This window comes from Somniosus microcephalus, chromosome 30 (assembly GCF_052327205.1).
Source record: "Somniosus microcephalus isolate GS21.2 chromosome 30, FLI_Smic_1.0, whole genome shotgun sequence".
Lineage (NCBI taxonomy): Eukaryota > Metazoa > Chordata > Chondrichthyes > Squaliformes > Somniosidae > Somniosus > Somniosus microcephalus.
The window spans coordinates 15,833,706-15,850,718 of record NC_141016.1 but is presented as its reverse complement, the minus strand read 5'-3'; the positions used below and the strand labels follow the sequence as shown (position 1 = coordinate 15,850,718).

At 46.0% G+C, this 17,013-nt stretch overlaps 1 protein-coding gene across 1 annotated transcript in view; it reads left to right on the top strand.

Moving 5' to 3' along the window:
- The window catches only part of slc18a1 (solute carrier family 18 member A1), a 31,385-nt gene extending 18,207 nt beyond the window's left edge, over nt 1-13,178 (top strand). Inside the window, exons 13-15 of the mRNA XM_085971055.1 lie at nt 2,798-2,917; nt 8,578-8,711; nt 11,156-13,178. Coding sequence (XP_085827181.1) covers nt 2,798-2,917; nt 8,578-8,711; nt 11,156-11,269 — 368 coding nt within the window. The 3' untranslated portion in view covers nt 11,270-13,178. The remainder of the gene's footprint in view (nt 1-2,797; nt 2,918-8,577; nt 8,712-11,155) is intronic.
- Nucleotides 13,179-17,013: the final 3,835 nt, after the last annotated feature.

Here is a 17,013-nt window from a genome sequence, read left to right as displayed (position 1 = left end):
ACTAGTGACTTTTTCCCCTTATTATTCCTTATCTCCACCCAAACTGTTTCACTATCCTGATCCTTTGGCCCAATATCATTTCTGACTATTGCAGTGATTCCATCCTTGATTAACATAGCAACCCCACCTCCCTTTCCTTCCTGTCTGTCCTTCCTAATTGTCAAATACCCTTGTATGTTTAGTTCCCAGTCATGATCATCTTGCAGCCATGTTTCCGTAATGGCCACCAGATCATACCCATGTGTAGTTACTTGTACCGTCAACTCGTCTATTTTGTTACGAATGCTGCGTGCATTCAGATAAAGAACTTTCAAATATGTTTTCTGACAATTTATTCCTGCTTTTACCCCCTTTACTACTTTACCATTATACATTCTGTCCCTTCCTGACACGCTCTGGTTTTTAATTCCCCCACTGCTACCTTGCTCTATTGCCTTCTCCGCTGTCATTTTTATTTTTCGCTCTCTTAAAACCTCCCCCCCACGAATTAGTTTAAAGCCCTCTCTACAGCCCTAGTTATTCGATTTGCCAGGACTCTAGTCCCAGCACTGGCCAAGTGAAGTCCGTCCCAACGGAACAGCTCTCTCTTGTCCCAGTACTGATGCCAGTATCCCAAGAAGCAAAACCCATTTCTCCCACACCAGTCTTTAAGCCACGCATTTAACTCTCTAATTTTATTTACCCTAGCCAAATTTGCACGTGGCTCAGGTAGTAATCCAGAGATTATTACCCTTGTGGTTCTGCTTTTTAATTTGGCCCCTAGCTGCTCAAACTCCCTCAGAACTCACCGACAGAAAAATCTAAACACAAAAAAATGACTTTCCCAACATTTCCTTACCTCTGATACTCTCCAGTGTCCTATTACATCCTTCACACCACTCCTGCAGCTGTCATCTGTACACCAACATAACAACAGATCCACAGCACGCCTCACTTACCCTGGCGGGGTTCCCCGACGTCGGGAAGCCCACAGCAGAAGTCTAAAAATTGGAAAAAGCCTCTTAAGTGCCTGGTAACTACCTGTTAACAGGCAGTTAAGTAGCTATAATCCTCTTCCCGCCGCTAGGAGTCGGGTCCCTACGCAAATCGGGGACACGACTCCCAGGAAGATTGGTTGGAGGCGGGTTGCGAGCGGGTTTGGGACCCGCTCCCATTCTTTTTGATTTTCCCAGCAGTCCCGCCTCCAGTCCCGCCTCCAACTCCGCCTCCTCAGGGCTGGTAAAATCGAGCCCAGAGAGTGTTTCCACTTGTGGGGAAGAGCAAAACTAGAAGCCACCAATATAAGATAGTCACCAAGAAATTAAATAGAGAATTCAGAAGAAATTTATTTACCCAGAGGGTGGTGAGAATGTGGAACTCGCTACCACAGGGAGTGGTTGAGGCAAATAGTATAGATGCATTTAAGCGGAGGCTAAATAAGCCTATGAGGGAGAAGGGAATAGAGGGTTATGTTGATAGATTTAGATGTGGAAGGATGAGAGGAGGCTCGAGTAGAGCATAAATGCTGGCATGGACTGGTTAGGTTGAATGACCTGTTTCTGTGCTGGATATTCTATGTAATTCTATGTAAAAAGTATAGAAACAGTCATTTCTTTCTTATTTCTACTGACTGGGAGATGGAAATTTACCAGCACCTCACCATCTGCAAACTTCCCTCCTCAACAATCTCTAACTGACCTCCAGATGTCCTATTTACAGCAATTCGATTTTATGGCTTTAAAGGGCAAGTTAAACACGACAACAGAATAATATTGTGCATCGTATGATATCGCGCTTCTGTTGTTATGAAACAGCTTCTCCTCTGACAGACCGTCAGCAATGTACAAGAGGGCACTAAGTCATTCAATAAAAACACACGTAGCTTGACCTGGGAATTGTACCCAACTGTGATAAAGTCATTCTGTCTCTTTCTATTCTCTGAAACCTCCAGCAACCCTCACAGTGACACAGAAAATCCACCTCACTGCCCAGGTCCCGTAGTCCTGTCTCCTCTGCTCATTGGTAGAGTTACTCTCCCTGGACCCAGTATCCTTGATAAAGTTACTTCAGTTTCTGTACTCCTAACTCCACAATATTGCTCTCTGTTCTGGCATATGGCACGATTTTCCTTCGATGTTTCCTGTCTGTATTCCAGGTCCTCTCACTCAGCCCTCCTGAATTGGCAGGCCCGAGCTCTTTCTTTCACACAAATGGTGGTTACCATGACGTTACTGATGAACTACAGCCAGAACCAAGGCCCCGACGACAGTCTTCATTCCCATCAATATTGGTCAGGGTTTAAAATGGCCCTGTTACTAAACCCTGGTCATGAAGTTGGAGACCTGCTCCCAGTTTCAGTTGGAGTCCAGCTTGCAGAATATGAAGGGAAGAATTTATTTTTAAATGCGGACAATGTGCAAAAGTTTAAAAGCCAAAATAAACCTCCTATTTTATTGTCAGACGCTCAACGAATTGATTCAAAGTGAATCGTAGTGCTGCCTGTTTCACACTATCAGCCAACAATGTGCATGTGAGGCACAGGGTTTAACTGGGTCCAGGCCCCTCCTGAACACAGACTCCACGAAGAGAATCCTGGAGAAAAGACCGACCCCAGCCCATGGGTGGAGGGTACATAAAGCTGTTCGGTTTCTAGGGCTGAGAGCACCCCCACCCCAATCACTCTGCGTATATCAGTGAAGGGGTCCCCCCATTATTGTTAAGCTGAACAGTATGATGCTTCCAATCTGATTCCCTATTTGGAAATTATTGCCGGGTGTGTAGAAACCTTAATTCTGAGTGTGTCCTTTGATGTGACCAGGGATGATTGATTGCTCGATGATTCCCATAATGGGCTACCTGGTGGACATTCGTCATGTGTCCGTGTACGGAAGTGTTTTCGCCATCGCTGACACAGCACTTTGTGTGGGATTTGCAATCGGTGAGTCAATACCAACGCTTTCTTGGGTGCGCTTTTGCTTAAATACAAGTCCTCTCTCTCTGATAGTGGCCAATGACGGTGCTGGGCTGGGCTGTAAACTCACCCAACTCACAGCTGCTTGGTGTTAACCATTTCGAATTAACGCACTTTTTCCCCCCCAGCGCCAACCCTCAATTCTGCAGCTTTCCCATTTCTGTCCAGTGATGATATTCTACTGTTTCTTTGATTTCCCAGTTTCCTCCTGCCTCTCCTGAGGCACTGGCTTTTGCTGGGGTACAGTTCCACCTGTGACTCCTTGGTAGCTCACTCGTCCTTTGTGTGTGAGCCAAGACAACAGGTGTTTTCTAAGCAGGGCCAACAGGGGGACAACTCATTACCCTGCTGATGTTGTCTAGGATGCTCAGTGAAATCGCACAGGATTCCCACTGTCCAACATCAAGACATGGTTGCCTGCTCAACTTTATAACAGTCCTAAAGGAACACTTAACTTTTTTTTATTCATTCACGATAATGTGGGCGTGGCTCGCAAGGCCAGCATTTATTGCCCATCCCTAATTGCCCTTGAGAAGGTGGTGGTATACAACTGAATGCCTTGCTAGGCCATTTCAGAGGCCAGTTAAGAGTCAACATTGCTTTGGGTCTGGAGTCACATATAGGCCAGATGGGGTAAGGACAACAGGTTTCCTTCCCTAATAACAAGAGAAAATGCTGGAAAAACTCAGCAGGTCAGGCAACATCCGTGGAGAGAAATTTGAGTTGACGTTTCGAGTCTGTTGTTTTTTCTGTTGTTATTTCGGATTTCCAACATCTGCAGTATTTTGCTATCGTACTAGGTTTCCTTCCCTAAAGGACATTGGTAAACATTTAGCGTTCCACTTCCTTCCTGGAGTGCAAAACCAATTTTTTTTAAAGTTTAGAAACATTAGTGCCTGGCGCTAATTTTCTGAATTTTTGGAAGTTAGCGCCCATAATGAATTTCTCCCCCAAAGGATCTTAGCTCCGAAAATCAAGAAGTAGAATCAGTTTGGGTGGAGCTAAGAAAGGGGCAGAAAACATTGGTGGGATTTGTTTACAGGCCCCCAAACAGTAGTTGTAATGTGGGGCAGAGCATAAATCAGGAAATTAGAGGCGCATGTAACAAGGGTAATACAGTAATCATGGGGGACTTTAATCTACATATAGACTGGGCAAACCAATTTTGCTGTAATAGTGTGGAGGACGAATTCATGGAAGGTATACAAGATAGTTTTCTAGATCAGTATGTTGAGGAACCAACTGGGAAACAGGCTATTTAGGTCTAGTATTGTGCAATGAGAAAGGGTTAATTAATAACCTTGTAGTAAAGCGGCCTATAAAGAAGAGTGACCATAATATGATAGAATTTTATATTAAGTTTGAAAGTGATTTAGTTAAATCCGAAACTAGGGTCTTAAATCTAAACAAGGCAAACTACATAGGTATGAGGGGCGAGTTGACTAAGATAGATTGGGAAACTACATTAAAAGATATGATGGTAGACAAGCAATGGCTAGCATTTAAAGAATTAATATATAATTTACAACAAATATACATTCCTTTAATAAAGCACAAAAACCCCACAGGAAAAGTGGTCCAAAGGTGGCTAACAAGAGAAGTTAAAGATAGTATTAGATCAAAGGAAGAGGCTTATATTGTTGCCAAAAAGAGCAGTAAGCCTGAGCATTGGGAGGATTTTAGAATTCAGAAAAGGAGGACCAAGAAATTGATAAAGAAAGGGAAAATAGAATATGAGAGTAAACTAGTGAGAGACATAAAAGCAGACTGTAAAAGCTTCTATAGGTATGTAAAAAGGAAAAGATTAGCTAAAGTAAATGTGGGTCCCTTACAGGCCGAGACAGGAGAAATTATAATGGGGAATAAGGAAATGGCAGAGAAATTAAACAAATACTTTGGGCTGGATTTTCATTCAGAAGTCGGGAAGGAGGCGGGACTACAACTTTCGGGTTGTAGTCCCGCCTCCATCGAGGTGCGGCCAATCCACGCGATTTTCACTTGATTGACCTTGTTGAGCCCGCTCAGCAGGCCAATTAAGGGCCACCCGGCAACAGGTGATGTCACAGACTGAAATTTCATCTGTCAAGACGTGTTGACAGATGAAATATCAGTGTTTCACAGCTGCTTGAAGCTGTCAAACACTGACAGTCTTACTTCTAACCTGAGTCCTTCTACGCAGACTCAGTTAGGAATCTCGCTGGCACTGAAAGCTGCAGGCTGTCACTTTTGACAGATCGCAGCCATTCTGCTTTCTGTGCCGGCTGAATGATGGACTCCCGAAGCCTAGAGGAAGGAAGGCTGTAAAGGTAAGTACAGGTAATTTAAACTTCTTTACACACTCTAGACACACCAAACACACTTACCTTTGCACTCATGCACCCATCACTCACCTGAACACCGACATCTCGACCCCTCCAAGTCCTTCAACCCGACGGCCCGACTCCTCTAACCTGGCGTGGTTTGGAGCCGTCGGGAATCCCACACGACAACCTTCAAAATAGGGATTAGGCTAAAAACTGCCTGTTAACTACCTGTTAACAGGCAGTTAATTGGCACTAATCCCTTCCTGCCTCGGGTCAGCGGGTCCCAGTGCGGGGCGGGTACCCGCCTCCTTTGAAACTTACATGGAGGAGGGTTTTGGGCGGGATGGTGACGGGACCCCCGAATTTGGGATTTTAGCCCCCCGCACGCCTAAAAGCCTGCCTCACGGCACACTGAAAATCGAACCCTTTGTGTCTGTCTTCACGGAAGAAGACGCAAAAAATCTCCTGGAAATAGTGGAGAACCAAGGGTCTAGCGAGAATGAAGAAGTGAAAGAAATTAGTATTAGTAAAAAAAGTAGTACTGGAGAAATTAATGGGACTGAAAGCCGATAAATCCCCTGGACCTGATGGCCTACATCCTAGGGTTTTGAAAGAGGTGGCTATAGAGATAGTGGATGCATTGGTTGTCATCTTCCAAAATTCCATTGATTCTAGTACAGTTCCTGCAGCTTGGAAGGTAGCAAATGTAACCCTACTATTTAAGAAAGGAGGGAGAGAGAAAACGGGGAACTACAGACCAGTTAGCCTGACATCAGTAGTAGGGAAAATGCTAGAATCTTATTATTAAGGACGTGGTAACAGCATTTAGAAAATAATAATAGGATTGGGCAGAGTCAACGCAGATTTATGAAAGGGAAATCATGTTTGACGAATCTGTTAAGAGTTTTGTGAGGTTGTAACTAGCAGAATAGATAAGGGGGAACCAGTGGATGTGGTGTATTTGGATTTTCGGAAGGCATTCGATAAAGTGCCACACAAGAGGTTATTAAACAAAATTAGGGCTCATGGGATTGAGGGTAATATACTAGCATGGATTGAGGATTAGTTGACGGACAGAAAACAGAGAGTAGGAATAAACGGGTCATTTTCGGGTTGGCATGCTGTAACTAGTGGGGTACCACAAGGATCAGTGCTTGGGCCTCTGCTATTCAAAAACTATATCAATGATTTGGATGAGGGGACCAAATGTAATATATCCAAATTTGCTGATGATACAAAGCTGGGTGGAAATGTAAGATGTAAGGAGGATGCAAAAAAGCTTCAAGGATATATAGACAGGCTAAGTGAGTGGGCAAGAACATGGCAAATGGAATATAATGTGAAGTTATCCACTTTGGTAGGAAATATAGAAAAGCAGAGTATTTTTTAAATGGTGAGAGATTGGGAAATGTTGGTGTTCAGAGGGACCTGGGTGTCCTTGTACATGAATCAGTGAAAGTTAACATGCAGGTACAGCAAGCAATTAGGAAAGCAAATGGTATGTTGGTCTTTATTACAAGAGGATTTGAGTATAAGAGTAAATGGGGGAAAAATTGAGTCGCACCCCCTTTGGGGTGCTAACTTCGCCGGAGCGCTACTTTTAGCGCCCCCAAAAAATTAGCGTCCCCGCGGCTGAAATTGAGTGGTAGCACCCCAAGAGGGAAGCGGGACGCTACTGGAAGCGCCCTGCCTCCCTCTTGGGGCGCTGTGAGGGAATATCGCTGTGCTATGTGCCGCGGTAATGCAGGCCTTCCTCCCCTTCTTAAAGGGGAGGGGCCTTGCGCAGCACAACGCGGGGCCCAGTTGGGCCACTGGGGATCGAAGTGCCGGCAAAAGAGCCCAGCATGCAAGAGAAGTGCCGGGCTCATGGAGCGCAGCCGGCACTCTGCGGGGGGGGCGGGTCAGGAGGCCGGGGACGGCAACGGAGGCAGGTGCTGGCAGGTGGCCAGCGACAAAAATGGCCGCCCGGCACCTCACCTTTAAATAGCGCCGCCCCGGCCACAGGTAGGCCCCCCTGACCCTGTTGGACATAGCGTCCGGCGGTAAGTCAGGGGGCGCTACCGAAGATCGCGGCCGGGGCGCTGCGCACGGCGATGACGTCATCGCCGGCGCATAGCGCCACAGGGCGCTAACAGTTAGCACCACCGCTAACCTACCGCTGAATTTCGCGGGAGGCGTTGGCGGCGCCGCGCCCGGACGCTAGTTGCTTTGCGCCCCATTAGTGTGCTCTTAGGGCGCTAACTGGAGGTGCAAAGCATCCGAATTTTTCCCCCAATATGTCTTACTGCAATTATATAGTGTCTGGAGACACCACACCTGGAGTATTGTGTACAATTTTGGTCTCCTTACCTAAGGAAGGATATACTTGCCATAGAGGGGGTGCAACGAAGGTTCACCAGACTGATTCCTAGGATAAAGGGGATTGTCCTATGAGGAGAGATTGAGTAGAGTAGGCCTATATTCTCTGGAGTTTAGAAGGATGAGAGGTGATCTCATTGAAACATACAAAATTCTTACAGGGCTTGACAGGGTAGATGCAGGGAGGCTGTGTCCCCTGGCTGGGGAGTCTAGAACCAGGGGTCACAGTCTCAGAATAAGGGGTTGGCCATTTAGGACTGAGATGAGGAGAAATTTCTTCACTCAGAGGGTGGTGAATCTTTGGAATTCTCTACCCCAGAGGGCTGTGGAGGCTCAGTCGTTGAGTATATTCAAGACAGAGATCGATAGATTTTTGGACATTAATGGAATCAAGGGATATGGGGATAGTGCAGGAAAGTGGAGATGACGTAGAAGATCAGCCATGATCTTATTGAATGGCGGAGCAGGCTCGAGGGGCCGAATGGCCGACTCCAGCTCCTATTTCTTATGTATCCTCTGTCCCTACTGCACTCCCAGCACAGGAGGAGTAGCTGAGATACCCAGTTTTGTTTGCAAATTTAACAAGCTTTCAATTAATTTATGCATTCATCATTCATGTAGAAACACCAGGGTCCAAGCACCAACCCCAGTATTGCTCCCTCCATCCCCAGGGTGACACCACATCTCTCACGAGTTCTCGGTTTTCTGTTTTTCTCACCAATTTCTTATACAGTGCCACATTCTACCCTGGATTCCTTTGATTCTTAGTTTAACTGATAGTTTTCCATGTAGGATCTTGTCATCTGGAAATCCAAATATTGTAGAAACTTCCACTATTTTATACTAATCTTCTCAAAGAAAATCGAGGAGCTCCTGCCCTTGGCAGACAGGCAATGTTGGTTAAGTTAGTCTGTGAACAGTGGATGTCACATGTGAAAGATTAATAATGTTATGCTTACCATCCAGGGCCCTCAGTCGGAGGAGCTATTACCAGAGCAATTGGATTCCAATGGCTAATGGTCATCATCGGTGTCATTAACATGTCCTACGCTCCACTCTGTGTCATCCTACGAAATCCTCCTGTCAAAGAAGAGAAAATGGTAACAGATGTTATTTTATAAAGATAATTTACTGGAGGGAGGGAAGGGTAAGGAGTGAGGAAGGAAGACATGCATTTATATAGCACCTTTCAGGACCTCAGGATGTCCCAAAGCATGTTACAACCAACAATGTTCTTTTTTTGAAGCGTAGTCCCTGTTGTAATGTAGGAAACCCAGCCAATTTGTGCACAGCCACATCCCCCAGGGAGAACTTCCATGTGCTTCTTGAAATCGTGTCATGGGATCTTTTACGTACACCTGAGAGGACAGTTTAACGACTCATCAGAAAGACGGCACCTTTGACATTGCAGCACTCCTTCAGTACTACACTGAACTGTCATCCTAGATTTTGTGCTCAAATCCCTGGGGTGGGGCTTGAACACACAGCCTTCTGACTCACAGGCGAGTGTGCTTCCCACTGAGCCACGGCTGAATGAGGAGGAGAGAGTGAAGGAATGAAGAGTGAATGCATGAAGAAGTGATTGGCAGAGAGGAACAAATAAGTGAGTGAGAACAAATGAGTTAGTGAGGAGGCGGGGTGAATGAGTGGAGAAATGAGTGAGGAGCAAGTGAGCGAAGGATGAGCCAAGAACAAGTGAGCGAGTGAGTGAGTGAGCTCCAAAGCCATTCACAATTCTGCTCTGACACTGAGCTATGAAACCACTGAAGCTGATGGACAGGAAGTTCCTGTCCCAGGCACGTCGAGTCTCATTCTTCCATGTGCTGTTCAACAATTTGTATCCAAGGTGAGAGGTTGGACTTATCTCTGGGCTTCTTTGGCCTAACGGTTTCTTGTGATCCTAAAAATTCTCGTGCTCCGAGGAGAAACTCCAGAAGAGTCCAGCGGGTGATTTCACTGTTCAGTTATTCCAGTTGTCCTAGGTTGGCCAGTCCATCCCCACACTCCATTACTCCTCAGGCCTCAAATATACTGACAGACCATTAGAAAGAAGGAATGGTGTTTGGAACGAACCTCGATTGAATGTACAGGTTGCACCAGTCTTGATAGTGGAAGCTCAGCCGGTGGTCACATGGGGATTGTCCTCAACTTCTCCCATCCTCCCTCGGTTTATCGTCTCATCCGTCTTTAGGATGAGACGTTAAACCAAGGCTCCGTTTGCCCTTAGGTGGACGTAAAAATCTCATGGCACTATTTCGAAGAAAAGCAGGGGCGTTCTTCTCCCTGGAATCCTTACAAATATTTATCCCTCATCCAAAATCACAAACAGATGATCTGGTCATTATCACATTGCTGTTTGTGGGACCTTGCTGTGCGCAAATTGGCTGCCTCATTTCCAACATTACAACAGTGACTACACTTCAAAAGTACTTCATTGGCTGTAAAGCACTTTGCGAAGTCCTGGGGTCGTGAAAGGTGCTACTGTATATAAATGCAAGTCCTTTTTCTTTTGAGAAGGGAAGAATCCACTGAACTGCAGTCTTGGAATTATAGGGCTGGATTTTGCCAATGGGGAGCTTTTGGAGGCGGGACTCCCACTTGTCGGGTTTTAGTCCCGCCTCCATCGACTTGTGGCCAACCCACGCTATTTTCCCTTGATTGACCTTGTTAAACCTGCCCAGCGGGCAATTAAGGGGAAGCCGGTTACAGAGAACATCAGCGTATGACGTTTCATCTGTGAAGCTGTCAAACACTGACATTCTCTGTAGTTTGATGAGTTCTTGAATTCAAGACTCATCAAACCTCTTACTTTAGCTGAAATTAGATGGTTGTTGCCTCGGAGAATGCAGCAGCCATCTGTCATCTCTGCTGCGGAGATGCGAGACTCTCCGCATCCCCAACGCTTGAAGCCTGCAGGAAAAAACAAAGGTAAGTAAACTTTTTCTAACACTTTCCACTTACCTCACATGCTCACCTCTCCACACTTGCACCCATCACTTACCTTCACAGTGCACTTTTGCACCCCGCAGACCCACTGCTTGCCTCAGTGACCCTGGCGGGGTTCGCAGCCTTCGGGAAGCCCGCACTTGTGTGGGTAAAATGGGGATAATCCTCTTATCTACCTGTTAACTACCTGTTAACTACCTGTTAAGTGGCTGTAATCCCCTTCCCGCCTCCAAGGAGACGGAACCCGGCGCGGGTCGGCTACCCGCCTCCTGGCTAGATGGCACGGAGGCGGATTGGGGGTGGGATGGGCACCCGCCCCCAGATTCTGCTATTTTCCCGGCAGTCTAGCCTCCATAGCCGCCTCCCCAGGGCTGGCAAGATTGTGCCCATAGTGTGTGATATTGATGTGTGAACACTTGACAAGGAATTCCTTACTCTGCTTATTTAACGGAGGCATTAACCGGTTTATTTTAAATGGGTTAACACCTCTGCTAAAATAGTGATTAAAAGAAATTTCATCTGATGTGTTCAGAATTTGTTCGCTAATATTGCACAGCGTCTATGAGTCAAACATTAATCATTTTGCTCTTATTGACAGATGATTTTGCAACAGGACTACGCTGTGACTACAAATTTTTACACTGCCGAGAGGGACAGGCCGGACTTCCCGATGACAGAGGCCAGGAATGAGGAAGCGGAGAGTATGGAGTAAATTCAGAACAAGGGCAGGTGTACTGACGGTCAGGCAGAGGCCTGTAACTCCTGTCACCCCTTCTAATAAATCCACACCACCGTTCTGCTGAGAAAGAGAGTCTCAGACAGGTAGTACGACAGGACATAACATGGCAATACAGACACCAACAAGGAATTAAAGAGGCAGTGAGACATCAGATTATATAGAACTACATCGAGTCTACAGCACAGAAACAGGCTATTCGGCCCAACTGGTCTATGCCGCCGTTTATGCTCCACACGAGCCTCCTGCAACTCCTTTTCATCTAACCCTGTCAACATATCCTTCTATTCCTTTCTTCCTCATGTGTTTATCTAGCTTCCCCTTAAACTAATTTATGCTATTCGCCTCAACTACTCCCTGTGGTAGCGAGTTCCACATTCTAACCACTCTTTGGGTTTGGAAGTTTCTCCTAAATTCCTTCTTGTTTTTATTGGTGACTATCTTATATTTATAGCCTCTAGTTTTGATCACCCCCACAAATGGAAACATTTTCTCTACACCTACCCTATCAAAACCTTTCATAATCTTAAAGACCTCTATCAGGTCACCCCCTTAGCCTTCTCTTTTCTAGAGAAAGTGCCCAGCCTGTTGAGCCTTTCCTGAGAAGTATGTCCTCTCAGTTCTGGTATCATCCTTGTGAATTCTTTTTTTTGCACCTTTTCCAATGTCTCTATATCCTTTTTATAATATTGAGACCAGAACTGTGTACTGTACGCCAAGTGTGATCTAACCAAGGTTCGATACAAGTTTAATATAACTTCTCAATTGCTTTTCAATTCTATCCCTCTAAAAATGAACCCCAGTGCTTGGTTTGCTTTTTTATAGCCTTATTAACCTGTCTCGCTACTTTTAGTGATTTGTGTATCTGTACCCCTAGATCTCTTTGCTCCTCTACCCCTTTTGGACCCTTATTATCCAAACAGTATATGGCCTCCTTATTCTTCCTACCAAAATGTAACACCTCTCACTTATGTATATTGAAATTAATTTGCCAATTATATGTCCATTCTGAAAGTTTATTAATATCTTGTAATTTGTCGCGGTTTTCCTCAGTATTTACTACACTCCCCAATTTGGTGTCGTCCGCAAAAGTCCAAATTGTTTACGTAAATTTTGAACAACAGTGATCCCAGCACCGATCCCTGTGGAACATCACTTCCCACCTTTTGCCAGTCTGAGTAGCTACCCTTAACCCCTACTCTGTTTTGTAGCCAACTTTCTATCCATTCTGCTACTTGTCCCCTGACTCCACATGCTATGACCTTAGTCATGAATCTACTATGTGGCATCTTATCGAAGGCCTTTTGTAGTATATCCAAATATATTACATCTACTATATTACCCTTATCTACGCTTTCTGTTACTTCTTCAGAGAATTCAATAAGGTTGGTCAAGCAAGACCTTCCCTTTTGAAATCTGTGCTGACTGCTCTTTATTATATTTTGGGGTTTTTAGATGTTTTTCTATTACATCTTTGAGTAAAGGTTCCATTATCTTTTCTACCACCGACGTTAAGCTAACTGGTCTATAGTTCCCTGGACTTGTTCTATCTTGTACCTACTTAATTAAAGTTTTCTTCATGCATTTTGTTGAGAAACTGGCCTCATTTGCACAAAGAGAGAAGAGCCCAAGCTTTAGGCTGCGATTCCTCACGTATGATGCACAGTGATCGCCGGTAGTTATGTGTTAGACAGAGTGACCCGGACCTTTCTTATTGTACTTCGCACTGTACATTTTGACTGTCAATTAAATAAATATTGTACAACTGTACCTGAGTTCCAACCCCCATAACTGGAACACATAATCTCAGGTTTTTAGGTCCATTGTATTATTAATTTCTCCGCCTTTGTGTTGTTTTATTCTAGATTAAAAAGTTAAAATAATGTTCACTTACTCTTTCGTGTGTCATGCTCACAGCACAGAGAACTTGTGTTTTCAGCCTCAGCATGCCAATGAGTCTGCTCCCACCTGCTACTGCATTCCATTGAAACATTTCAACTTGGGGATTCCCCAGTGGCTTAGTGAGTTTAGCCATTGAGCAGCTGAACCACACAGACCAGGAAAGTCCTGGGTTCGATTCTCAGTTGGTGCTGAGCTAGTAGGAATGCTATGATTAGTCGTCTTGCTCCTGGGTTAAGAGTTAAGGGGGAAAAATTCGGTTGCCGGGCGCTAACGGGGTGCAAAGCAACTAGCGTCCAGGCGCGGCGATGTTGCGCCACTCGCGAAATTGACCAGACATTTTTGCGGCAGGGCTAAACACTACCGCCACAATCTCCTGCGCCCGCAGACCGTGACGTCAGTCAAGCGTGCAACGCCCTGGACCGGATATTGAGTGGCGCCCCCCTGCCTTTCCCTCCTGCCGCTAGCAACGACAGGTTGAGGGGAACGTTTTGCAGTCGGGAAGGGGCTGGGGGAGCGCTATTTAAAGGCAGCCGCTTCCTGCCTATTTTTGTCGGCGACATTTTTGCACCATGCATTCTGAGAGAAGAGACTTCTGGAGAGATTCAGCGCTGTGTGAAGGAGTTTTGGGTACTGAGCAGCCCTTTGCAGGTTCATTTTGATTTGCCCTTGCATCCATTTAGAAGAGACTATGGGGGCTGCACTCTGAGCTCTTTCCCTGGGCCTCTCCATTGTTCTTTCCAGCAGATTTGATGTACAGGTTTCTCCAGGCCGAGATTCAAGGCTGCAATGAGCAGGGTGTGGATGGAGAGCAAGATCGACCGTCCTCTTTAAGAACTGGCTGGCGCCAGTGTGTCTGTGTTCCATTGCTGACTGACATCACATGAGCTTCGCCAGCGCTCCGAGGTAGCGCCTCGCTCCTCGGCGGTAGCGCCTTAAGAGAGGTGTGTAGCACCTGATTTAGCGCTCCAATCACCTCCAGGGGCGATAGAAGTCAAGTTTGCAGTCGGAGGCGATAATTAGCACCAGGCGCTAAACTTTGCGCCCGGCCGATAATTGCGCCTCAAACGGGGTGATACCAAATTTCTCCCCCAAGATTCCTAATCACAATCCAGAAAGCACACATGTTAACGTTGAATAAAGATAGATCATCTCCAGAACCTTCGACAGTATGAGGATTGACCTCCAGCCTCCAGCAACTGGACAAGGAAACATAATCAAAGAAAGACTGACTTGCATTTATGTAGCATCTTTCAGGACTTCAGGATGTCCCAAGCACTTTACAACCAAATGAAATACTTTTGAAATGTAGTCACGGTTGTAATGTAGGAAACACGGCAGCCAATTTTCACACAGCAAGCTTCCACAAACAGCAATGAAATAAATTACCAGATCATCTGTTTTAGGTGTTGGTTGAGGGATAAATAGGACCAGGACACCGGGGAGAACTCCCCTGCTCTTCTTCGACTAATGCATTGGGATATTTTACGTCCACGTGAGGGGGCAGACGGGGCCTCGGTTTAACATCTCATCCAAAAGACCAAACCTCCGACAGCGCAGCGCTCCCTCAGTGCTGCACTGATGTGTGTTAGCCTGGAATTTGTGCTGCAGTCTCTGGAGTGGGGCTTGAGCCTCACAACCTATTGGCTCAAGAGGCGAGAGTGCTATCGACAGAGCCACAGCTGATGTTAGCCAAATGTGGGCCACTGCCAAGCATGATTGGTTATCTGAGGCAAAGGATCACTATTAGTCACGGCGGCGCAAACATTAATATCAGAAAGCACCAATGGCTGTGTCCCATTGGTAATATTCAGCCATCCAACACTGGGTAAGTGATCCAACTGAACAGCAAGTAAGCAAAGAACTGGAAGTCTCATAAAATCACAGAAATTTCAGTGAAGAACGAGGCCATTCAGCCCATCGTGCCTGTGCTCTGAATCTATCTACTCTAATGCCATTTCATTGCTTTTCCTCGGTCAGGCCATGCCATGCCATGTCCTATCCATGTGCAGCTGCTCAGTGCGTGGCCCCCAAGCTCCCCTCCCTCTTCCTGCCCACGTGTTGAGATCAAAAAAAACACCCGCCTGGGGAGATGTAGGCGCAAGTGCTGACCAGAGCATCATGTGTGCGTCCGTGAATTCCGCGTCCACTCTGAGTCGCCACTGGTAGGAGGCAGTCAGGGTGAGCGTCAGTTGAATTATGAGATACTTTGACCGACTTGGCTGCAGCAGACACCACCTGATGTTGTTTGCGCAGAAGTGGAATGGTGCACAGTGCAGAAAGAAAGGAATTGCTGCAAAAATAACCCAAGATACGTGACATGAATGTCAGGGTTGGTGTCGCGGGGCCGTGTAGACACGGGGCCGTGCTGTCCGGGCGAGGCTGGTTCTGGACCCAAGTGCAGACAGACGAGGCGAGAAGCAGATATGCAGTCTTAAATAACAGTACTTTACTAGAATCACACAGGTAAACAGTTGCAAAACATAAGAGCTCAAGACAAGCTACCTCAGGGCAACCGACTTGTCAAGATAGGAACTCAAGACAAGCTACCGTGAGGCAACCGGCTTGTCAAGATAGGAACTCAAGACAAGCTACCTTGAGGCAACCGGCTTGTCCAAACTGAGCTCAAGACAAGCTACCACAGGGTAACCAGCTTGTCCAAACTGAGCACCTTATCAAGACTGAGCAACTTGTCAGCACCTTGTCAAGACCAAGAACAAAGGGAAGAACCACAGAACTTAAATACAAGCAGAAACATAACACAGATAAACAGTTATAGACATAGGAGCTCAAGACAAGCAACCACTAAGGCAACCGGCTTGTCAAGGCAAGCTACCACAGGGCAACAAGCTTGTCAAGACTAACTCCCTTGTCAGGACTGAGCCCAGAGGGAAGAAACCACAGAACTTAAATACAAGCAAAAACAGGTGAAACCAATAAACCAGATAAAAGGCAGTTAAGTAAACAAGTAACAATTTAGCAAAGGGAAACCAACCAGTGAAGGTGCCATCTAGGGGTTACTGAAGGAACTGACCGGCACCCTCACAATGAATCTTGTCATTCATGTGGAAAAGACTTATGAAATAATACTGGGCGGCCTGCTGGTGGCGCTGTCCAGGGAGAGTATAAATACTCGGGTATGGGCCCAGCTTGCTCAGGACCGTCCTTAACATGAACTAGTGAAGGACACAACTAGATTTCCATGTTGAAAAACAGTTGATTAAAGCTTTGTTTAATACTCAGACCAAGTGCCTGGTAGTTTTCTTACGTCAATACGGGTATATTTTGCAGCTGTTGTCACTCCCATGTTTCTTATTGTAATGCATGAGAACCTGATCATGGAATGAAAGGAATTCACTGGGTAGCCAGAGCTGATCAAAATCAGCAGAATAAAGGAAGTTAAACAAAGGCCCCGGTTACACGGGCAGCATTTGATTGAAATTCTACTCCGCTTCCCTTCACAAACAGGTCCTCTATATGGTCGCACGCACGGTGTTGCTGACACCTTTTATACGGTTTCATTCATTCAGAAGTGGTTCTTTCAAACGGCATGGGTGAATCAATGTCACTGGAGCTGTGCCCAGAACAAGCCCCACTGCACTGTGCCTGTGGAATATCATTTCCCTGTGGTTTACTTCATACAAGCGTCTTACCGGGTTACGTGGCGCTGTCACGTGTCAGACGAGGAACGTGCGTGTCCTTTGTCCTCAGTGTGTTGGTAGCATGGGGACAATGAGGTGCTTCTCCGCGATCAAACACAAGAAGGCCCCCCTTTAAAGCAGAACTTAGTATCAAGCTCTCTTCTGCAGGTTTCAAACAAC